The sequence below is a fragment of the Mesoplodon densirostris genome, chromosome 9 (assembly GCF_025265405.1).
Source record: "Mesoplodon densirostris isolate mMesDen1 chromosome 9, mMesDen1 primary haplotype, whole genome shotgun sequence".
NCBI lineage: Eukaryota > Metazoa > Chordata > Mammalia > Artiodactyla > Ziphiidae > Mesoplodon > Mesoplodon densirostris.
The window spans coordinates 22,674,781-22,700,007 of NC_082669.1; the positions used below are offsets into that span (position 1 = coordinate 22,674,781).

Here is a 25,227-nt window from a genome sequence, read left to right on the forward strand (position 1 = left end):
CAGCTCAGTACAGAGTTAACCTCCCTTCCTCCCCCAGCTCTGGGGCGAACAGTAGCTGCATTGCCAATGGCCTAAGGGTGGCACTGTGTGCTAGATTTGACTGGATTGACGCTGACATCTAGTGGGTCTACCCTACTGAAGGAGCACAGACAAAAACCAGTTCAAGACCTCACCAGCTTATAGCTTTGAGCCTTCTGATCCATACACTTCTGCTCAACTTCTCTGTGCCCTGATTTCCTCAATCATGAGGATCATAAACCTCACCTCATGGGACTATGAGGACAAGAAATAATATATGCCAAGTATTTCTTGTGGTGTCCAGTACATATTATAAAAGGCTCTCAGTTAACAGTAGCACTAAGGTGCTGTACTGCCTTTTCAAGCCCTTTGTCGGCCAGGTCTTCAGCAGCACATCACTGACAAAACTTTGTCTGATCTGCACTCCTGTACTCTGCTGCCCAGGGTCAGGCAGTAGAAAGCGATGGTTAACGCATGAGCTCTGGACTCAGGATAGTCTTCTAGCTTGACTACTTCATGTTGATACGAGTTAAAAAGGCTACTTAAACTCTCTAAATCTCAGTTTGCTTATCTTTAAAATGAGCATGATAATGGTGCCTACCTAACGGGATTGTTATGAGAATTAAATGAAATAATGTGTGTAAACTGCTTAGCACAGAGCCTTGCAATTGGTAAATGTTTAATAAATGTTTGCTTTGATTTGAAAAAATTGTGAACGTTTTTAATTGATATTTTTATTAAGGTCATATAGATAGGAGGTGCTGGGGCTGTGACTCAATCCCAAATCTATCCACATCTCATGCCTGTTCTGTTGTAGCACACTTCTTGTGTTTGAATACTTCCAGTAACAACTGCCAGTATGGTCCCTATTACTAGAAATATTTTCAATATACATAATATAATGACTTTGTAGGATCATAGAAAACAATAGATGATTTTTAAGATCCTCTGAATCCCTGGGATCTTATGATTCTCTGGATCATGGGAAGTCCCTAAATTGAAACATTATGTCTGAAGCATTTACTTGTAAATTGATCTTTGGGAACTAGCGATCTATTTTCCATAAGACATACTTCTATACAGAACTTAGAGACCAGTGTAGAAGAAGAAGGAAGAGGAGGTGCTGTGATATTACATTTAAAGCTAAGAGCCTCAAACTGTCTTCCTTCTCCCACCCTCAGTATCTGAATAAAACTAGTCTCAGCAAGGTTTTAGGAGAAGATACTCCACCCCACTAATTCAAGCTAATGTGATTGAGATGAAACCGAGGGTAGTTATCAGTTAGCCATTGATAAATGGTGAATTGTGACCTGCCTTCACTGGTTAGGCTTACTTTGATTGTTTCTATAAAAGCTTGTATGTCCTCCAAGGGTCACATAGCCTGGGCAATAGGATGTTTGCCCAAGTTATTGTTTTTTAGGAACTTGGAGTCAGCTGTGTCCAGTTTGAGCTTGAGATGATTCATCAAGACTGGTTAAGAGCTCCCACCCTCCATCTGGGCATGTGCAAATGTCCATTCGGTGACCTTGTGATGTCTGAGGGCCAAAATCTCCACCCTCACAACATGCTAGTGCTGCTGTTTTCTGAGCACGTCTCCCATGAAGAAACCTCTGGCTTGGTTGCATCTGCACAGAGCAACGATTGCCTCTCCTTTTTCTTATCTCAAATTACCTTTCTCCATGCTCCCCCTGCCTCAGTTTTTATACCATAAATATCCCCAGCCCCTCGCCTTCAGGGAGACAGATTTGAGATTTTTCCCGTCTCCTGACTTGGATGCCTCAGGAATAAACCCCTTCTATGCTGCAAACCTCATTGTCTCAGCGTTTGGCTTGCTGTGCACCAGGCAAACAAACAAGACCCTCTTATTCTTCCCAAATAGTCATATATTCATTCATTTAGCAAATATTGAGTGCCAACTATATTTTAAGTTATGGGGCTATAAAGAAAACGTCTGTGTCTCTAGTGTGAGAGAAGGTAATGATCTTGGGGAAGGAAATAGTTGGACAGATTTGAGACGTATCTAAAATGAGTGATTTATGGAAAGGGGGAAAATTGGAGGCAGTAAGTTTTTAATCAACTATTGCCATAGTCCATGTGTGATGAATCAAGGGCTTGAACTGTGATGGTAATAGTGGGAATAGAGGAATAAAACTTAACTTTTGAAAAGTTGATTCTACAGGACAATTATGTGTAATGATAAATGATGAGAAGAAGGAGTTCCAGATTTAGCCAAGGCTTTGAGTTCAGGCAAGGGAGAATATTAGGTTTATGGGGCAAATGGAAATTTTAATCATCCATGGGCAAGTCGTGTTTATGGGGACGATACTACATCTGAGTGGAAATATGCTATGGTAACTAGAAAAGGGGAACTGAGGTCAGGGCTAGAAATAATAGATTTGGGTATCATCTGCATAGAGATGAAAGGATTACTTAAGTGCTTAAAAGAAAATGAAGAATATTGGGACTGGAAGGAAAAGGTAAAAGAATTAATTAAAAAAAAACAGAAATGGCCAAAGAGGTATTAAAAATCCAAGAAGGTATCATAGGACCTAAAGATAAGATAGTCAACAGCGTCAAGTACTGCACAGAAAGCAGGTAGGCTGAGGACTATGAACAGAATATTGACAGACCCAAGTGGTCACTGGAGACCCTTAGAGACTGGGTAAGAAAAGGTGTTGGTGGGCAAGTCATGTATCAGAGGCTCAAGCAGTAACGATAGATTGGAAACATAAATAGGATAGTAACAAAAAAGGGTAAGAATGCCTGGAAAACTTATTTTTTCAAATGAAAACTTATTATTTCTGGTTGACAGTAATATGGAAGATATTGATGGAGAGGCAGGTTTAAGAAGCATCAGAGGGAGACAGCATGGTGCCTCCTGTCAAGTTTCTTTTTCTCTAGTCTCATCGATATTCTTCCCTTCTCTGTATCAATGCTGATTATGTCAGTCCCCTACTGAAAGATCTCTCTGGGTTCCTCATTGCCAGTGGAAATCCAATATCCTTAGCATAGCTCACCAGATGCCTCACAGTCTTGGTTCTAACCTCCCTTTTCCATTTCCTCTTTTGCCTCTCAAGGCACAGGAGATTTCAGATTCTTTCCAGATTGAGTCTTTGTACACATTGCTTTTTCTGCCTGGAAGATCCTTCTTCCCACCTTTCACGTGGAAAATTCTAACTCATCCTTCAACACCTGGCTCAAATGTCACCTCATTTTTTTTTTTTTTTTTTTTTTTGTGGTACGCGGGCCTCTCACTGCTGTGGCCTCTCCCGTTGCGGAGCACAGGCTCCGGACGCACAGGCTCAGCGGCCATGGCTCACGGGCCTAGCTGCTCCGCAGCATGTGGGATCTTCCCGGACCGGGGCACGAACCCGTGTCCCCTGCATCGGCAGGCGGACTCTCAACCACTACACCACCAGGGAAGCCCTCACCTCATTTTTGAACGCTTTCCTGACTCCCCAGGCCCAGTGCAGGTCTCCCTCTTTGGTGCTTCGACTGGAAGTTGTTCATTCATATTTTTGTCTCAGCATCCTGCATTGTAATTCATAAATTTCGATAGCTCTGTTCTCCATTAGACTATATGATCTCTGAATACGATGACTGTCTTTTTTTTTTTTATCGTTGTAATCCCCATGACTGGCACAAAAAAAAAAAAACCCTCTTGCTAAAAGCATCAGGAATGAATAAGTATTAATGTAAAGAGACATATCATGAGATATATAGGATGAAAATGAAGAAGCATCTTAGTGCTGAGCGAAATAAGCCAGACACAGGAATACAGATACTGCATGATCCCACTTATGTGTGGAATCTAAAAAAAGTCAAACTCATAGAACGAGAGTGTAGAACGGTGGTTGCCAGGGGCTAGGGTGTGCGGGAGATTGGGAGATGCTGGTCAAAGGGTACAAACTTTCAGCTATAAGATGAAAAGTTCTGAGAATCGAATGTACAGTATTGTGATTATAGGTAATAATACTGTATCAAATACTTAAAATTTGCTGAGAGTAGTTCCTAAGTGTTCTCACCACACACACACAAATAGTAACTGTGATAGTGGTCATCATTTCACAATGTATACGTATGTTAAATCATCACATTGCTCACCTTAAAAAATCATGTTGTACAAATTAAATACATATGATTTTTATTTGTCAATTGTACCTCAAAAAAGTTGGGGTGGGGGAAGCTATATGAATTTGAGCAAGTTAATTTCTCCAAACCTGAGTTTCCTATTGGTCAAAGGAGGATAATAACTTACCTTATAATGTGCTGTGAGGATAAAATCTACAAAATATAGATCAAACAATTAATGACCAGCATTTATTAATCATTAATGTTATAATTATTTCCAACTCCCACCTTCATGGCATGGATCTCTTATTAGTTGCTCTCTGGCCTTGGATTTGGCTGCAACTTTAATCCATTCTCAAAAGAGAAGAACTTTTGGTTCGTTTTCTAAGTTAAATTTTCATGTTAAGAAATTGAAACTCAAGTCTATCTTGAAGCAGCAGTGTTTCATCGGCCTAAATGATGTAATCTGATTAATAATAACCATTCAGCATCAAGTGAATTCAACAAAAATCTAGAATTAAATATATGGGTTGATTTAATAAGTTTACAATTAAGTCTGAATTGTTTTATGAGTCTCCAAGGAACTTCCCAGAGGAGGCCCTAGCTTCGAGGCTCACTACACTGGATCCAGGGACACCCTTCTTGTCTTATTTTCAGGATTCTGTTGCCCTGAGTGAGTTAAATCAGCTCTTTCCATTTTTTTTTTTTAGCAGAATTTTTGTGGTTCATAAAAACAAGCACTTACAGCTTTTCTTGCGTAGATAAAGGAAAGGATTCTACATCAGATTTAGATCAAGAGATAGATTTTCAGAAGAAAATGATGGATGCATCCTCTGGGAGTAACGGAATGCAGTGATGTTCGTCTCTGACTGATTGAGTTTAAGGCATTTGTGAACACTTCCACGCCCACACCCACTCAAATACACAAACAGTGGTCACAACTGCAGCTCCAGACGCTGCCTCTCTCCCCAGTCTCATATCCAGAGTGCATCCGTTGTTTTCCATAACATGAAATAAATCCCTCTCTTTTGCCCAGTGGTGAAAAGCTTATATAAATACTAAAACTTCAACTATTCCCCTGAGTTTTCTGTTGGCAAGCCTGCAGCTATGGGTTTGTTTAGATATTGACATGCATTTTCTGTGCGGATCTTTCAGGCCACTTGGGTGAGTCCAGTGGTGATAAATTTATGTCTTGAAAATTCATCAGAGTAACCATTATAACACTCTGTTTATGAAAACTTAAATAATTAACACCCTGATTGAAAAGGCTCCAGGTTCAAAGTACCTCTTTTATTCTTTCAACATATATCATTCTGGTGATATAAATCTATATATATCTTAGCAAGTCTCGGCCAGGAGATGACTTTAATAGTCATTGAAAAGAAAATGTGGATGCGAAGAACTGACTAATTCAAAACATATAATCTTGCATTGTGGTGTTCCCATGAAAGAATATTTTTCAATATTTAGAAGTGAAGTATTTTATTGTATACTAAATAGGGATAGTTAACATTACTGGGCCATAATTAATGTGTATAATGAAAAATCTTTATCATAATGGAAAGAAAAGGGAAGGCATTATTTTTAAAGACAAAAATCAATGCCTGGTGTAGAGTAGGTACTCCTTAGGTGGTTATAGAATAAGTGGATGTGTGAATAGGATTAATTATATTCCTAGTGAAATGTATACTACCTTCATTAAATTTTTTACCAGATTCTTATGTAAAAAATTCATATGATTGAACATAGTTGTTCATATAGTAGTCTGTCTTTTAGAGAGTATGTTAATTCAAACTTCTCTTTTCTTTTTATTAGATGGCAATTAGAGAAGTGTTCTCAAAGTATTGACACATTTTAATGTTTTTTTTAAATAGTGGGAAAAGTGCATTTCTCTGACATAAATTCCCATAGAATCTGCTGATCTGAAATTAATTCTAGCTATGTCTGAGAGAGCTGAATAGAAGCCCATGAATATTAACTATTTCTACTATACTTCCACTAGCCCTCCCATATTAGTGAAGCATTTTACTTGCTACCAATAATTTACTATAGCTAACGCTTTTTAAAAATTTCTTTTAACCTAGATTATTACTTACCTAAAAATAGTTTGCTATTTTAACAATTAGCAGTTGTCAAATTCTTCATATATTACAAACTATGAGTGTTGATTTGTCTTTGAGGATCCAAGATTTTGTTTCTGTGCTCTGTCTTAACAGAGAACTAAAAAACAGTAAATCTCATGAATGAATTAGGTCTCCTTTCCTTAAAACCTAATAGAAAAAAGAAAGGAAATCAAATAAGCTTTTGTGTCTGTGAAGTCCAATTTTAAATTATAGTAAAAATAAAACAGAGGTAAAGGACTTGGGTGAATTTGAGGGTTGTTGGCTAAATTGAGGTATTAGTCTTTACATGTCTCCATTTGTTCTAATTAGTAAACCACAGTGCAAGTAAATAAGTAATTAAGGTTTTTTTTAGGCCAGTAGTTGTGGCTGTTAATTCTGTTGTGCTTTTAAGAGTAATGGAGGTAAAACATACAGCTTTCTATTAACACCAATTCATTAGTTTATTTTTTGTTTTGAGGAATAACTTAGCATATCTGTGTCTATCTTAACCTCATGTACTATTGCCTGAGACCTAAAAAACACTGCAAAATGACGTTATGCTCAAAACTTCGGTAACATTATATTATCATCATTAAATTCATCAAGTGCTCAATACCACACTTGAAGCTCAGTTAATACCATTTTCTACATAATCTCTCTTCTCCAAGGGTCTCTCTGTCAAAAAGTTCATAGGGTCAGAAATAGGAGGAATTTTAACTCTAATGGTGGATTTGCAAACAAGGGGATAGGAGTGGCTATTCTTATCACTTACAGGGCGACTCAAGTTGTTTCATATTGGCAACATTCTCTCAAAACTAGGCACAAGGAAAGTTAAAGAAACATGTTTTTGTCATTATCAGTTGCTTTCAAAGAGGGCCACAGGAGAAAACAGGTTGTGTTAACATTCTTTAGAGTATAAAAGTGCATCCTTTTTTGGTCTCTTCCTAGGTTTGAAGAAGAAATGACCAGCAAGTGGTTACACCTCTTTGAAGGCAGTGGAGTCCCGTATGGCCCAATTAACAACATGAAGAATGTGTTTGCAGAACCCCAGGTTTGTTTTTTGAAATTTTTAGTATGTTTCGGTTAAAACCACAAGAATATGCCTCTCTTTTCTATCCAAACTGATTCATATAAGTGTACATTAGCCATTGATCTTGAGCTTAAGTCACATCACGTGATTTTTTACTCTTACGTTAAAGTGTGGGTCTGAAATAAAAATAATCAGAATTTAGCACTGGCAGCCTACAATCATACTTTTATATGTATCTGATCGAACATATTTCTTCAGCAGCCATAAAGTATCCAAGGTCAGGGCATGTGTTTTTCCTGAAAAATAGAAATATAGACAATTGAAAGGTTGGAGTCAGGCACTCAGAGATCATTCTCTGCAGAAAGAAATGGGAGGACCTTCACAGTTATAGTCCCCTCTCATCGTATGGCTGTCTTAAAATGTACAAAGCAAGTCATCATTAATTCTGCTGATGAGAGGCTTTTATATGCTTTGATTAATGTGCATTATTCGTGAAGAATAAATGTACTTGAATAGAGATTTGTGCTGTACATTGCTTACAGACTCTTTGGGGTACAGAAATAAGGATAATCTGAAAAAATATTTCTTCTATAACATTGTTCAAATGATTATTTTGAGATAATGTCAAAATAATAAGTTTTGATTTTATTACTTTAATCAGTATCACTGTAAGCAATTTACCATTTCTCAGATTCACATATTAATCCCACAATGTAGAGGGACTGCCTTTTTCTCTGAAACTTTCACTGTGATTATTCATGTATCTGTCAGCTTCCGTCATTTCAAAATTATAGTTTTTCTCTTTATTCTTTTCATTTTTTATAGTGGTAGATTTTTCTTTGAAATGAATTGTTGAAAATGGAATATACTTTTTTAAGGGAGAAAACTGACCTAATTCTAACTTTGGTACCTTCATATTACATGAATATCTGTTTAAAGGATAATTGAACTGTATTCAATTCAGTGATTATAATATTTACTGGAGAAAAACAGGTGAATGAATGCAGGAATTCTGCTCTGTGCTATTTTTTTCTGCCAAGATTGTGAGTATGGCAACACTTTGTTCCTAATGAAAGAATGGTCAATAAGAATTGGAGAAAAGGTGGCCCACTTGATGTGGACTGAGTCTTTGTGAAAGGGTCCCCACTACATCAGTGATTAATGCTGGTGATTCCTTGTGATGAGGGAGCAGTGTGTGCACCCTGAATGTAATAGACCAGAGGGCCAGTTTTGTCACTTCAAGCTTTGGCTTTAAGCTGTTGTAGGGGAATGGGTGGGTTTCACCATTATTTTCCTGCTTAAAAGCAGAACCAAGGTGTGTAGGACTTCCTGTTTAACTCAATTTGAGGGCACATTTCTCTAGAGAGAATTCCTGAGAGTTTTTCCATTAGCATTTCTGTTGGCTCTGTGTTTCATCAGGAATAAAGGCACCAAAGCAAAAAATGTTATTTAAAAAATTATTAGATATATTCAAGTGTTACTTATTTTTTAGGCTTTGATAAACAAGGATCCAAGGTCCCACTCTTAAAATTGTATACTTTATAGACTGGTTCGGATTGAATATTGGGTAATTAGGATTTTCATTCCCAATTTTCCCTTGTAGCTCACTTTAATTACTTTAATTTTTTGTATCTTAACTCTTTTGGACCTGCAGGAAGTTTCTATTATTGGTCTATGGCTTATTTAAGTTCTTAAACAATTTTTCAAATGGAGAATAGTGATATTCTAAGTCAGGATACCAACTTTTCCTACTACCACAAAAGTCTTTGAAAACTGCCTTCTTATCCACCAAAAAGTAGATTCTAATTGTTACAATTCTAACATCAAAAATTCTTAATCGTACAGTGATAGTTATTGACAATAGCGTAGAGTTGGTCTCTTTTATATACCATTTCATTCTTTGGAATTTAAACACCAAAATGTGTGTATGAAATTATCTGGATTTTTAGAAAGACTAGAGAGCAGTGTAATATTAGTACAAGGACCTACTGTATGGCACAGGGAACACTGCTCAATATTCTGTAACAACCTAATCAGGAAAAGAATTTGAAAAGGAATAGATACATGTATATGTATAACTGAATCACTTTGTTATACACCTGAAAGTAACACAACATTGTTAATCAACTGTACTTCAATATAAAATAAAAAGTTGAAAAAAGTAAAAATAAGCAAAGATGACTATGGCAATTGTACGTAGGACTGTTTGGCACAAGAGGTAAGGGCACCATCTTTCCCCTATGCCTGGGAGTGTTTGGCTCTTTTAGAAGGAATTCCCTATCATTATGTATTTTGAAAGGAATGTAGAAGCTGAAAAAATCAGGGAGTTAAAAAAAAATTTGTATAAAATAAATTATTTTTAAAAAGTACCTTAAGATGACATCTAAAAAAGAACTACCCTGAAAGTTCATTTGACAAACTTTTAATTGTATTTACTATGTTCCAGTTGCTAGGGATTTATCATGAATTTAGTAATTCTTTTCCTTTCTGAAAAATAAATTCTAAGTTGACTTAAGTAGCAGGTACCCAATAAAATGTCATTGATGCATGAATCAGTGGATGAGTGAGTTGGTTAACTCTGTAAAGTATAGGTTTCCAAACGATCAAGTGGCTACTGTGTCCCCCTGTGTGGGACTCTATCTGTAGAGCTCGCTGAGAAGCCTTTGGTTGGAAAGCTCCAGAGACTAAAGCATAATACAGTAGTAAGACCATGGAGTCAGAAGTGTTGGGCAGTTGTTTTCTAGGCTTTGGTTTCCTCATTGGTAAAGTGAAGAAATAGAATCTTTTCTCTATATGTGACAATGTTTATCAAAGGCACATAGGAGGATTGCTAGATGGTAAAAGTTTAGAAAATGGTAATAGCTCTGGTTATGGTGCCCTTTATGGTTATATTTTTATTAAAAAACACTTTCTTTTACTTATTATTTAGTGGATAGAGGCAAATCCAGTGTAGCTGCAGGGATGCGGATCATTAGCTTAAAATCAAGGTCTAATATCCTTTCAAGAAAATCCGTCTTCAGACTTTGTGCCAAGAAGTTCTCAGCCCTTCAGTAATTTTTCTGATTACTGAAAATCTTTTTGTCTTCCGTAAAAGTATGATTTCCGTTCAAGGTGTCCTCCCTTGTTTTTCCCCTGATGAGCTGTGGAGTTTCTTGGCCCTGGGTACATGGAACCGGCCACTTCTGTTCAGATGTGGGACCGCACCGCTGGCGCCCGTGGCCCAGCTCTCCATGTGCACCGTGCCAGCACAGCTGCTAGTTCAGCTGAAAATTGATTTGGGTGAAGTACAAGGCCTGGAACATGGCGCAGGAAGTGAGACTTTGATGAAGTGAAAAGGGGTATGTCTAACCAAAAAAAGAAAAAAAAAAAGATTAGAAGCATCAAAGCAGGAGAGAATTTTCTGTGGGCCTACTTATCAAGTGGACCATTTATGTTTCATCTGTGGTTTGAACGTGGTAGACAACAAAAATTTGCTTGATGGTCGAAACTGTTCCTAACCAAAATAATTTCCTCATAGTCTCATGTTCCGAGAAAACTTGCCTTTTTGACTCAACCGAAACAACAAATGATTCTTTTTTTCTTGGATAGATGCAAGGGTGTCTACCTTTTATCCTCTGATTATATGCTGCAGACCTTTGCACAGTTAAAATGATCCTGCAGGCATCCATTGTTAAGTCAATCAGCAATACTACAGGAGATTTTGGTCTGTATTTACTGATATCTCTGAGAAATTTTGATCCAAAACCCTTTTAGTGGTAGTTTTATTGTTTTTTCTCCCTCAGTGATAAATTATCTGTGGAAAACTCTGTGCATTGTGGAAGTATAATATAGATTATCTGCATATAGATTTTAATAGTCATGTTTCCAAGTGCTTTCTTAAAATATCTTCTTTTAATCAGGCCAAGATTGTGTAGTACATTAAAGGAATTCTTAAAAAGTTTAAAAAACTTACTAGATGACCTCAGTATGGTCCTATTTAACATACCCTTGGGAACATGTGCATGAAATACATTGTGGTTTGAGGTTTTCCAGCCCAAACAAACTTAAAAGAAAATGCAGCTTTTAATAGAAACTATTCAAATTCCTGCAAAAATAGGTATGGATCTCACCACTGAGAGGGTTTAAAAGCATCATTATCTGCCATGATAATCAAAAGAGAATGTGTTATCCTGCTTTTTCTATTTTGCTCAAGACCATAAATTTGGCGGTTCTAGTGTATCACCATTTTTGAATGAGTTGCTCAATTAAAAAATATATGTGTATATGAGTGACTGAACCTCTGATTAAGGTTTGTCTTTCTCCTTGATGCCATGACCTGTGGGTGGGGAAGAGAGGGCAAAGGGTGTCGCAAAACTGGTGTTATTTAACAGAGTCTTCACATTTATACCACACAAGTTGAATCCATCAGGTGTAAGACATCACCCTGAAGCATCACTTCTGAGAACTATTGGGAGGGAAATATCAGAACTGAAATATCACAGCTGGCCCTGATTTTAACTGGTGCCAAACACCTGCAGACTCTAAAAGGATACCAAAATAAAACCCCACCCTGTGGCAGCAAGCCAGCCCTTAACAACCCTTCCTTAACTTTGCATCATGATCAAGATTAATTTAACATTTTCTACAGAAACCTTATTCTTCCTGTCCCAGAAGGCCATTATAACTACTGTAGCCAATCTTTCGTATGGGATAAATATGTCATAGAAACAGAGTGAAGTCTTGAAATATTTGATAGCTTAAAATTATCTGTTGTTTTCATATCATTATTTGTGGAAGCCTGTGAAGTTGGAGGCTTTATTAATCTCTAGGCTAGCTCATATTCTCCAAGTGACTTTGTTTTAGCACATTTTGGCAAAATATCTGAGCATCTGGGGGGAAAAAGCCTTCAGGATTCATATAGTAAGTGTCAGAAGCTCCCCAAAATACAGAGCTATTTTTCAAGCCCTTTCTACCTTACACATGCAGGCATGCATGTGCACACATGCACACACATACATACACATACACACATGCATTACTGATGCATTTTAAAGATTGCCTTTTGAATGACATTAGTTAATATTTATTGAAATGGAGTTGCATAGCCCTGGGAGGGTTATACAAATCAAGCAAAATTATATCCTTGTTTCTAATACTGCTGGGAAATACATACATACAGTGCTTCCTGTAACTGGAAAACAGTTGACGAAGATCTGAGGTAAAACAGTATGTCTGGAAATAATTCCTAGTAGACAAAAGAGATATAAAAATAAAATTTATGTATATCTCTGAGTATATATGACACATTTCAGATAGTGAACAAATTCAGACATTTTGTTTTGTGATACCTGGGTATAATATTTTCAGTTTTGGAAAAAATAATCTGTTTCATACATAAGTGATTAAATGAAATAAAAATTGAAAGTTTAAGGATTCAATTTTATATTAAAATATAAAATATAAGACAGTAATATCCAATTTTATTTTGTTGTGTTGAAAAGAATCGTAATACAAAAAAAACCTCATGCGTTATCATGTAAGAGGAAACCTATTGAAATGTCAAATAAAAGTTAAGGTCTTAGTATTACATTACTGGCATTCTATGTTCATTCTTTATGTATACCTAGGAAATTTGGATGCATCGGGTTTTTTTAAGCTATCACACTTACGTATTTAGATAACTAACTGGAATGCCTTGGACATTACCTGATTGACTTGATGGAGAAAAGGTAATAGAATTTATGTTAAAGAAAAAAAGTCTCTCTTTTCGATATTTTCATGGTTCAGGGCAGAGGAGACTGTAGTCACTTTTTCATTCAGTCAGTCACTCAGTTATTTGTTCAGCAAATAGTAATTGTTGGCCTGCTATATATGTATGGTCTTTTAATTTTTTTTATTTTTGGCTGTGATGGGCCTTGTGGCTGCACGCAGGCTTTCTCTAGTTGCGGCGAGCAGGGGCTACTCTTCTCTGCGGTGCGCAGGCTTCTCATTGCGGTGGCTTCTCTTGTTGCGGAGCATGGGCTCTAGGCCCGCAGGCTTCAATAGTTAGCATGTGGGCTCTAGAGCACAGACTCAGTAGTTGTGGTGCACGGGCTTAGTTGCTCCACGGCATGTGGGATCTTCCTGGACCAGGGATCGAACCCTGTCCCCTGCATTGGTAGGTGGATTCTTAACCACTGTGCCACCAGGGAAGTCCTGTATGATCTTGTATTAGGTATTTGGCCAGGGGAGGTATGATGGAAAACAGTGAAGCAATAGGACAAAGATGAAACTATTAAGCATTCAGGAAGGTTGCACAGTCCAGTTTAAGGTAGAAAGTGTCCACTGTCACAGAAGAGTTACACAAAAATGCTCTGGGTATTTTTAGTAGCAATAAATGATAGGTATAAAGCATCATGAGATTCTCCTATTTAATTAATTAACAAAAGCTTAAAATCTGACAAAGACTTGCAAAATGTCTTAATCATGAAATTTACCAAAGAACTCTTTATCCTTTTAAATACTCTTTGTAATTAGCTTATCATATTACTAATAAATTCCTTCTCAATGATTAAGAGGAATTTAATGGAGGGTTTCAACTTTGTTCAGTAATTTTGAAGATATTTGTGATCTGAGAAAGTCTAAAGACTTTTTTTTTATTTTTGGCAAAAGTTATTTTCTCTGTCTGTCTCTCCTCTTTCTCACAGTTTATTCATCAGGCTCCACTTATCTCCTATTTCAGAGTAGAGATTCATAGTATAAGCATTGACTTCTACCAAGCCTTGAACTTTCAAGCCAAAGACATAATTTATTATTTTGATGAGTAAAAAATAGAAATCAAGAAAGAGTAATCTTAGGAAAGTGCCAAAAAAAATCACAGTGAGGAGCTTCCATACTGTCTTCCATAGTGGCTGTACAAATGTACATTCCCATCAGCAGAGCACAGGGTTCCCTTTTCTCCACATCCATGTCAGCATTTGTTCTCTCTTGTCTTTTTCATGATAGACATACTAACAGGTGTGAAGTGATATCTCACTGTGGTTTTGATTTGCATTTGTCTGATGATTAGTGATGTTGTGTACATTTTCATGTACCTGTTGGCCATTTGTGTGTCTACTTTGGAAAAATGTCTACTCAAGTCCTTTGCCCATTTTTAATAGAAGTATACATTAAATAATTTGAAGTTTATCAATACAATGGAACAATATATTGCCTTTATCTCATGGTTTTGAGGAATGACATGGAAAGTGTTCATTTATAAAAATAAAAATGCAGCATACAAAATTGTGTATATTGTATGATCTCAAATTTGTAAAACTATTTTCTTTAAAACAATCGTATGTTACTTTGTAATCAGGAAAATAAAGGGTTTAAATATTCCCTTAGCTTAAATAGTTTCTTAAGTGGAAATTTAAAATGAATTTTTGTTATTTTTTTTTTTTATTTTTTTTTTTTTGCGGTACGCGGGCCTCTCACTGTTGTGGCCTCCCCCGTTGCGGAGCACAGGCTCCGGACGCGCAGGCTCAGCGGCCATGGCTCACGGGCCCAGCCGCTCCGCGGCATGTGGGATCCTCCCGGACCGGGGCACGAACCCGTGTCCCCTGCATCGGCAGGCGGACTCTCAACCACTGCGCCACCAGGGAAGCCCGAATTTTTGTTATTTTTAAATAGTTAAAACAGATGCCAATACGGAATGCTATGATTTCACATATGTATTCAAATGAAAATACTTTTTTATTAAGGTGTAATTGGCATATAACATTATATTAGTTTCAAATGTACAACATTAGATATTTGTATATAGCGTGAAATGATCATCACAATAAATCAATTTAAAATCCATCACCATCCTTAGTTAAAAATTTTTTTTCTTATGATGAGAGCTTTTAAGATCTACTTTCTTAGCAACTTTCAAATATACAGCTTATTAACTATCCTCCCCATGCTGTACATTACATCTCCATGACTTATTTATTTTACAGCTGGAAGTTTGTACTTTTTGACTCCCTTTGCCCATAAAGATACTTCTAAGTATCATTTACTGTAGTTATTTACATACATTAGAAACATTCTAGTTGTACTGTTGGTAGTACTGAACATGAATGATGATTGACAAGGACTGAGCACTATTGATATTTTAAGAACTTATCTAAAATGATTGATAATGAAGGAGGAACAGATACAAAGTGGTGTATTTGTCACCTAAAGGGATCTTGGAATGGAGTTCTACATTCTTTCAGAACTCAGCGGTTAAAAATGCACCCTGAATTTGCAATTTATCTCTTTTATTTTTGTCAGTGTGCTTTAGGTGTTGTACTAAGAAACCATTGACTAATCTAAGGACATGAATATTTATATCTATATTTTCTTATAAGAGTTTTACAATTTTTAAGTCTTATATTCAGGTCTATGATCCATTTTGAGTATGTGTGTGTGTGTGTGTGTGTGTGTGTGTGTATGAATTTATCTCATTGTGCCAGCATCATTTGTTGAAAACATTATTCTTTTCCCATTGAATTTTCTTGGCACTCTTGTTCAAAATCCATTGACCACTAAAGAAAGGTTAATTTCAGAAGTTTGATTAAAGAATGTCTTGATTAATTTTCATATTTGTGTGAATTTCTCAAACTTTCTAAGTATGATTTCTAATTATATTCACTGTGTTTGAAAAACATACTTTGTGTGATTTCAACTTCTTCAAATTTATGGAGGCTTATGTTATGCCCTAGCACAGAATCGATCTGCAGAATGTTCCATGTGTTCTTAAGAAGAATGCATATTTTGTTGAAGTATTCTGTAGATGTCTATTAGGTCTTGTTTATACCATTGTTTAACTCTTGTATTTCCTTGCTGACCTTCTGCCCAGTCATTATATCCATTATGGAAAGTTGGGTGTTGACTTTTCCACCTCGTACTGTTGCATTGTCTGTCTAACCTTTCAGTCAGTTTTTGCTTCATGTAATTTCGGGCTCTGTTGTTATGTGCATATATGCTTATCATTGTTATATCTTCCTGATGGATTGTCCCTTTTATCGTCATGTCTCTCTCTTTACTTCTATAACATGTTTTGTTTTAATATCTATTTTCTGATATTTCTGATATTAATATATATATATATATTTTAATATAACCACCCATTCTCTTTTATGGTTGTGGTTTGCATTGTACATCTTTTTCCATCCTTTTATTTTCAGCCTGTTTGCATGTTTGAATCTAAAGTATCTCTCACATAGATTGTATGTAGTATGTATCTCTCACATTTTTTAAATCCAATTGGCAAATATCTGCTTTTTCATTGAATTTTATTTTTTTTTAACATCTTTATTGGAGTATAATTGCTTTCTAATGGTGTGTTAGTATAAAACAGTGAATCAGGGCTTCCCTGGTGGTGCAGTGGTTGAGAGTCCGCCTGCCGATGCAGGGGACAAGGGTTCGTGCCCCGGTTCGGGAGGATCCCACATGCTGCGGAGCGGCTGGGCCCGTGAGCCATGGCCGCTGAGCCTGCGCGTCCGGAGCCTGTACTGTGCAACGGGAGAGGCCACAACAGTGAGAGGCCCGTGTACCGCAAAAAAAAAAAAAAAAAAAAAAAAAAAAGTGAATCAGCTATACATATATGTATATCCTAATATACCCTCCCTCTTGCATTTCCCTCCGACCCTCCCTATCCCACCCCTCTAGGTGAACACAAAGCATCGAGCTGATCTCCCTGTACTATGCGGCTGCTTCCCACTAGCTATCTGTTTTACATTTGGTAGTGTATATATGTCCATGCCACTCTCTCACTTCGTCCCAGCTTAACCTTCACCCTCCCTGTGTCCTCAAGTCCATTCCCTACGTCTGTGTATTTATTCCTGTCATACCTCTAGGTTCTTCAGAACCACTTTTTTTTTTTTTTTTTTTTAGATTCCATATATATGTGTTAGCATATGGTATTTGTTTTTCTCTTTCTGACTTCACTCTGTATGACAGACTCTAGGTCCATCCACCTCACTACAAATAACTCAATTTCATTTCTATTTATGGCTGAGTAATATTCCATTCTATATATGTGCCACATCTTGTTTATCCATTCATCTGTCGATGGACACTTAGGTTGCTTCCATGTCCTGGCTGTTGTAAATAGAGCTGCAATGAACATTGTGGTACGTGACTCTTCTTGAATTATGGTTTTCTCATGGTATATGCCCAGTAGTGGAATTGCTGAGTCATATGGTAGCTCTGTTTTTAGTTTTTTAAGGAACCTCTATGCTGTTCTCCATAGTGGCTGTATCAGTTTGCATTCCCACCAACAGTGCAAGAAGGTTCCCTTTTTTCCACACCCTCTCCAGCATTTATTGTTTGTAGACATTTTGATAATGGCCATTCTGACTGGTGTGAGGTGATACCTCATTGTAGTTTTGATTTGCATTTCTCTAATGATTAGTGACATTGACGATCCTTTCATGTGTTTGTTGGCAATCTATATATCTTCTTTGGAGAAATGTCTATTTAGGTATTCTGCCCATTTTTGGATTGGGTTGTTTGTTTTCTTGATCTTGAGATGCATGAGCTGCTTGAATATTTTGGAGATTAATCCTTTGTCAGTTGCTCCGTTTGCAAATATTTTCTCTCATTCTGAGGGTTGTCTTTTTGTCTTGTTTATGGTTTCCTTTGCTGTGCAAATGCTTTTAAGTTTCATTAGGTCCCATTTGTTTATTTTTGTTTGTATTTCCATTTCTCTAGGACGTGGGTCAAAAAGGATCTTGCTGTGATTTATGTCATAGAGTGTTCTGCCTATGTTTTCCTCGAAGAGTTTGATAGTGTCTGGCCTTACATTTAGGTCTTTAATCCATTTTGAGTTTATTTTTGTGTTTGGTGTTACGGAGTGTTCTAATTTCATTGTTTTACATGTAGCTGTCCAGGGTTCCCAGCACCACTTATTGAAGAGGCTGTCTTTTCTCCATTGTATATTCTTGCCTCCTTTATCAAAGATAAGGTGACCATGTATGCATGAGTTTATCTCTGGGCTTTCTATCCTGTTCCATTGATCTATATTTCTGTTTTTGTGCCAGTACCATACTGTCTTGATTGCTGTATCTTTGTAGTATAGTCTGAAGTCAGGGAGCCTGATTCCTCCAGCTCCATTTTTCTTTCTCAAGATTGCTTTGGCTATTCGGGGTCTTTTGTGTTTCCATACAAGTTGTGAAATTTTTTGTTCTAGTTCTGTGAAAAATGCCAGTGGTAGTTTGTTAGGGATTGCATTGAATCTGTAGATTGCTTTGGGCAGTATAGTCATTTTCACAATGTTGATTGTTGCAATCCAAGAACATGGTATATCTCTCCATCTGTTTGTATCATCTTTAAGTTCTTTCATCCGTGGCTTATAGTTTTCTGCATACAGGTCTTGTGTCTCCTTAGGTAGGTTTATTCCTAGGTATTTTATTCTTTTTGTTGCAGTGGTAAATGGGAGTGTTTCCTTAATTTCTCTTTCAGATTTTTCATCATTAGTGTATAGGAATGCCAGAGATTTCTGTGCATTAATTTTGTATCCTGCTACTTTACCAAATTCATTGATTAGCTCTAGTAGTTTTCTGGTAGCATCTTTAGGATTCTCTATGTATAGTATCATGTCATCTGCAAACAGTGACAGTTTTACTTCTTCTTTTCTGATTTGGATTCCTTTTATTTCTTTTTTTTCTCTGATTGCTGTGGCTGAAACTTCCAAAACTATGTTGAATAATAGTGGTGAAAGTGGGCAACCTTGTCTTGTTCATGATCTTAGTCGAAATGATTTCAGTTTTTCACCATTGAGAATGATGTTGGCTGTGGGTTTGTCTTATATGACCTTTATTATGTTGAGGTAAGTTCCCCCTATGCCTACTTTCTGGAGGGTTTTTATCATAAATGGGTGTGAATTTTGTCGAAAGCTTTTTCTGCATCTATTGAGATGATCATATGGGTTTTCTCCTTCAATTTGTTAATATGGTTTATCACATTGATTGATTTGCATATATTGAAGAATCCCCTTGCAATCCTGGGATAAACCCCACTTGATCATGGTGTATGATCCATTTAATGTGCTGTTGGATTCTGTTTGCTAGTGTTTTGTTGAGGATTTTTGCATCTATGTTCATCAGTGATATTGGCCTGTAGGTTTCTTTTTTGGTGACATCTTTGTCTGGTTTTGGTATCAGGGTGATGATGGCCTCTTAGAATGAGTTTGGGAGTGTTCCTCCCTCTGCTATATTTTGGAAGAGTTTGAGAAGGATAGATGTTAGCTCTTCTCTAAATGTTTGATAGAATTTACCTGCGAAGCCATCTGGTCTTGGGTTTTTGTTGGAAGATTTTTAATCACAGTTTCAATTTCAGTGCTTGTGATTGGTCTTTTTATATTTTCTATTTCTTCCTGGTTCAGTCTCAGAAGGTTGTGCTTTTCTAAGAATTTGTCCATTTCTTCCAGGTTGTCCATTTTATTGGCATATAGTTGCTTGTAGTAATCTCATGATCCTTTGTATTTCTGTAGTGTTAGTTGTTACTTCTCCTTTTTCACTTCTAATTCTATTGATTTGAGTCTTTTCCCTTTTTTTCTTGATGAGTCTGGCTAATGGTTTATCAGTTTTGTTTATCTTCTGAAAGAACCTGATTGAATTGTTTAAGCCATTCACACTCACTGTTATTATTGATGGGATAGGATTTCCAGCTGACATTTGCTTTCTGTGTGTTTCATGTGTTTATTTTTCTATTTCCTTTTCATTGCTTTCATTTGCATTAAGTGGGTATTTTCTAATGTAACATTTTAATTCTTTTAGTGATATTTGATGATATTTTTGAAATTTTTTTATTAGTTTCTCTGGGCCTATAATGTGTATCTTAACTTATCAGGTTTGACTTCAGTTTTATACCAACTTAGTTACAGTGAAATATGGAAACTTTACTCCTATGTAACTCCTATAGATATGTATGTATATTATAAACTCAGCAATACAGTTATAATTGTTACTCTATAAATGTTGTATAATATTAAGTCTTTCAAGGAAACTGATGAAAGAAATGAGAGCTAATTTATATTTATAGAATTTTTAATATTAATTTTATGTATGCTATTTTGTCCTCTTAATTTCTTCTCATTGACCTGAGTTCTAGATTTAAGTTGGATTTGATGTCCTTTCCTTACTCCAACACATATTTTTTGCTCGTATTCACCTCCCTTGTGCTCTTTATTGTGAAGTAGATTACATTTCTGTATGTTATGGGTTCAACAGTACACTTTTATACATGCTGTTTATTGCAGTAGCCTTTTGAATAAGTCAAGAGAAGGAAGGAAAAGAAATATGCAGTTGCACTGTTGTTTGTAAATGCCTACATGATTATCTAACTGGTATGCTTTATGTGTGTCAGTGTGTGGATTCGTAGTGCTGTATGGGTCATTTACTTTCATCCTAAATAATTTTCTTTGGTGTTCAGTGTAATATAAGTCTTCTACCAACAAATTCTCTCAGCTTTTGTTTATCTGGGATTATCTTTAGTTTGCCTTCATTTGTGAAAGATAGTTTTGCTGGATACAATATTCTTGTTTGATAGTTTTTACTTTCAGCATTTTGAGTATGTTGCTTCACTGCCTTCTAATTCCCATGGTGTCTGATGAGATGTTATATGTTAATCTTATTGGGTTCCCTTTATGTGATGTCATCTTTCTTTTGCTCTTTTCAGGATTTTCTCTTTGTCTTTTTTTTTTTTTTTTAAGAAGATGTTGGGGGTAGGAGTTTATTAATTAATTTATTTTTGCTGTGTTGGGTCTTCGTTTCTGTGCGAGGGCTTTCTCTAGTTGTGGGAAGTGGGGGCCACTCTTCATCGCGGTGTGCGGGCCTCTCACTAACGCGGCCTCTCTTGCTGCGGAGCACAAGCTCCAGATGCGCAGCCTCAGTAGTTGTGGCTCACGGGCCTAGTTGCTCGGTAGCATGTGGGATCCTCTCAGACCAGGGCTTGAACCCGTGTCCCCTGCGTTAGCAGGCAGATTTTCAACCACTGCGCCACCAGGGAAGCCCTTCTCTTTGTCTTTGAACGTTTTGAGTATGATGTGTCTGTGTTGATCTCTTTACATTTATCCTACTTAGAGTTCATTGAGCTTCTTGGATGGTAGATTAATGTTTTTCATAAAATTTGTGAAGTTTTAAGTTATTATTTCTTTGATTCATCTTTTTCTTCTTCTGGTACCCCAATTATGTGTATTTTGGTGCACTTAATGGTGTCTCACATTTCTCTGAAACTTTGTTTAGTTTTCTTAATTATTTTTTCTTTCTGAAATTCAGATTGAATAATTTCTGTTAGTCTACCTCTGAGTTTGAGTTTGCTGATTCTTTCTTCTTATAATTCAAATATATGGTTGAGCCCCTCAAGTGAATTTTTCATTTCAGTTATTGTACTTTTCAACTCCAGAATATCCATTTGATTCCTTTTAATAATTTGAATATTTCTATCTCTTTATTGATATTATCTCTTTGATGAGACATTATCTTCATATCTTCCTTTAATTCTTTAAGCATGGTTTCCTTTTGTTCTTCAATCATGTTTATAATAGTTGCTTTGAAGTTTTTTTCTGCTAAGTCCACCATCTGGGCCTCTTCAAAGGCAGTTTCTATTGCCAGCTCTTTCTTTCTGTGTATTGGACACAGTTTACTGTTTCTTTGCATGTTTCATAATTTTTGGTTGATATCTGGACATTTTAGATCCCCCTACCCCAGAGGTTGTTTTGTTTGTTGCTTACTAGGTCACAACAGTGATTTGGCTGTGCTAATTCTGTGAAGTCTTTTTATCAGCAGTTCACAGCTTCTGATGTGCCAGCTCAGATTGGTTCCACTTGTTTTTATCTTTTACCTAGTGATCACTCCTGGGCAGGCATAAGCCATTGAGTCAGAATATCACACTTGGCGGTTTCAAGGTGATTGGGCTCAGGCTACATGTTCTGATTAGCTTTCTGTGGGCCATGGTTCTAATGTCACTTCAGTTTTCCAAACTTCTGTAGAGCTATCCAAATCTGTGATGTGTATTCACCACCTAATAGCCAGCCTGAGATCTGGGTGGTGTTGTATCTGTTAGTTCTATTCTCAAAGTGTGGTTTGTTGAATTCAGTATGTGCATATGCCCAGGAATTCATAAACAGCCTTATGCAGTTATATTCCCAAGTTCCTTTCTCATGACCTCCTTGGTAATTTCCAGTTCCCTGGGGTGCCTCTTGTTGGCCTTCTGGCCAGAATGCTATGGCTTTCGTTATCCTGTTCTCCTGTGCACTTCCATAACTGCCCCTGTCTTTGGGACCAGGTGGAAGCCGGACAGAGATAGGAAAAGAACAATGGATTTAACTCCACTTTTTGAACTGCTGTTCCATCAAACTTAAAGGGGCGTTCCCCTTTCTTTGGATTTTGGCTTTTGCTGGTTCCCATTGCCTCTTCTAGTCAAAGCTGCTCCTACCACTTTCACCTCAGTACTTCCTGAGAGCTGGGGTAGGGAAATGGATAAAAGAAAGCAAAAACCAGGAGATTTCCACACTCTCTTTGAGTGTTACGCATTCCCTTTCCTATTCCTTGAGCCAGAACTAGGAGGCTTCTCCTGGAGCTTTCTTTGTCTGCACCTATTTTCATTCTGGCTGCTATAACAAAAATACCATTGATAGGGTTACTAATAAACAACAGAAATTTATTTGTCACATTTCTGGAAGCTGGGAAACCCGAGATCAAGGCACTGGCATATTCACTATCTGATGAGAACCCACTTCTTGGTTCATAGGCGGCCATTTTTTTCACTTGATCCTCTCATGGTGGAAGGGGTGAGGGAGCTCTCTGAGGTCTCTTTTATAAGGATGTTAATCCCATTCTTGAGGGCTCCATTCTCTTGAACTAATCACCTCCCCAGGACTCCAACTCCAAATACTATCCCACTGGAGGACCAGGTTTCAATGTATGAATTTGGCCAGGGGTGCACAAACATTTATCTATAGCAGTGTCCCAGTGCTCAGTTTGTTTCCTATGTGATGGGTTCAGACCTGGGGATACAACAGTAAAAAAAAAAACTGATAAACTTTCCACTTATATGGTGGTATTTGAATTCTGTTCTTCCCCTCTCTATCTGCTGCTGTTGACTTTTGAGTCCTTAAAAAGCTGCTTCATTTATTCTGTCCAGGTTTTATAGCTGCATTCAGTGGGAAACAATGTAGAGTATACTTATTTCTTCATAGTACCTGGAACCTGAACATTTCAACTTTAAAGCAAACATTTCTTAATATTTAAAAAAAAGTTTCTAGATCATTTTTCTTGAAGAGAATCCTAACACAGTTGTTAAGTTGAAGTAACTCAAAAAGTTCATGTACTTTGTAACTACTTTTCAATGCAAATTAGAATTTTCAGGAAATGTCTAATCAAAACAAAATATAGAAATAAAATTGAATGAAGAGGTTAATAAATAACTGGAACTAGAGTGGACTCCAAATTTTATAGTGATTGTCGGGTAAGCAGATGTTATAGTTTCGAACATTTATATGAATATATTTAGATGAATACATTATTGCTTTTGAATTCTTCATATATTGGGATTTTGTTTACTTTTTTGTTAAAGTGAAGTGTTTCCTGCTACAGGAAAGAAAGAACGTCTTCTGACCTATGGGAATGAGTGGTTAGGTTGTCCTTAAACTATTTTCCTTAAATGTCAATTTTCTGTGTTGGTCATTTGACAGTTACCTAGCACTTATTCAGCATTCTCTGGCAAATACAGTGTTTTGGAGTCTGAAGGAAAACAGAATTCTCAGAAAGAGGAGTAAGGTATCAGAGCCTGAAGTGGTCAGGGAGATGGAGCAAAAGTTTTTCTAAGAAAGAGTCTGTTTTCTTGTTTCTGAGCAGTACTAAATCATTCACCAATTTTCACGGCAAATATAATACAAAGCTGGGACCTCCTGTGGTGCTAGGAAGTAAGGAAGTGCCCACATAATGATGGGAACCTGTGGCAAAGGCATTAATACAAACGAGCCAAGTTCAGAGAGGCCCCAGTAGCCAATGCAGGACAATTTGAATAACAAAACAAATATAAGATAATTATAGTAATGGACTGTAATCCACAGAATAAAATAAATATCCATGACTCCATATTGATATAAATAATTGAATCAGTCAGTAAATGTGGAAGAATGCAAAGAACTCTTTAGATTGTAGAATTTCAACTAATAAACATAAAAGAATGAGGGAAATAGGAAATTATCTTTAGGTAAACATCACAGTAATAATTATTGCAACAAGGAACTGTTGAAGGGTACTAAAACTATGGTGGACAAGAGGATATTTGTATAATCTCAATGTATCTCTTTATCTTCTCAGTTATAAAGAAAAACTAGGAACTTCACCGTAGGGAACTCTTACTGACATCAGCTTAACCAAGTGATTCAAGTTAGTAGCACCAGTAATAAGATCTGACAACATCATGAATCTTTCGTTATGATGCATAGCATTGCTTTCTTGCCCCAAATCTAATTGTGGGAAAATATCTGACCAACTCAAATTGAGAAATTCTATAAAATGCCTGACCAGTGCTCTTCAAAAATGTCAAGGTTATGCAAGACAAAGACTGAGGAACTGTCCTAGATTGGAGAATGCTAAAAAAATATGACAATTATTTGCAATGTGGGATCCTAGATTTTATCCTGGTCCAGAGAAAAGGGCATTTGTGTGACACTTGTCAAAATTCCAAGTCTCTAGATCAGTTAGTGATATTGTTTCGATTTTAATTTTTTGCTTTTGATAACCAAACATCTGATATTAACATCTTATATGTTAATATCAGAAGACAGGTGATGAGTATTTGAGAATCGTGCTTTGCAACTTTTCTGTCCACCTAAAATTATTTCAAAATAAAAAGTAAAAAAAAAAACACAGAAATTTTATTTCAAATACCTCACATTGTATAAATACAAAGGTAAAGAGCCTTGCATTAAAAAAATGAAAGTGTGAAGTGTCAAAGGGGAGTCCTCTATAGAACATGCAAAATAAAATTTCAAGTTTTATTGCTTCTCAGGTGTCCATCATTTAA

At 36.6% G+C, this 25,227-nt stretch overlaps 1 protein-coding gene across 2 annotated transcripts in view; it reads left to right on the forward strand.

Moving 5' to 3' along the window:
* The window catches only part of SUGCT (succinyl-CoA:glutarate-CoA transferase), a 690,281-nt gene that overhangs the window by 277,678 nt on the left and 387,376 nt on the right, over positions 1-25,227 (forward strand). For both annotated transcript variants that reach the window (XM_060108016.1, XM_060108018.1), the window contains one exon: positions 7,140-7,242. In XM_060108016.1, the coding sequence (XP_059963999.1) occupies positions 7,140-7,242 (103 nt within the window). The remainder of the gene's footprint in view (positions 1-7,139; positions 7,243-25,227) is intronic.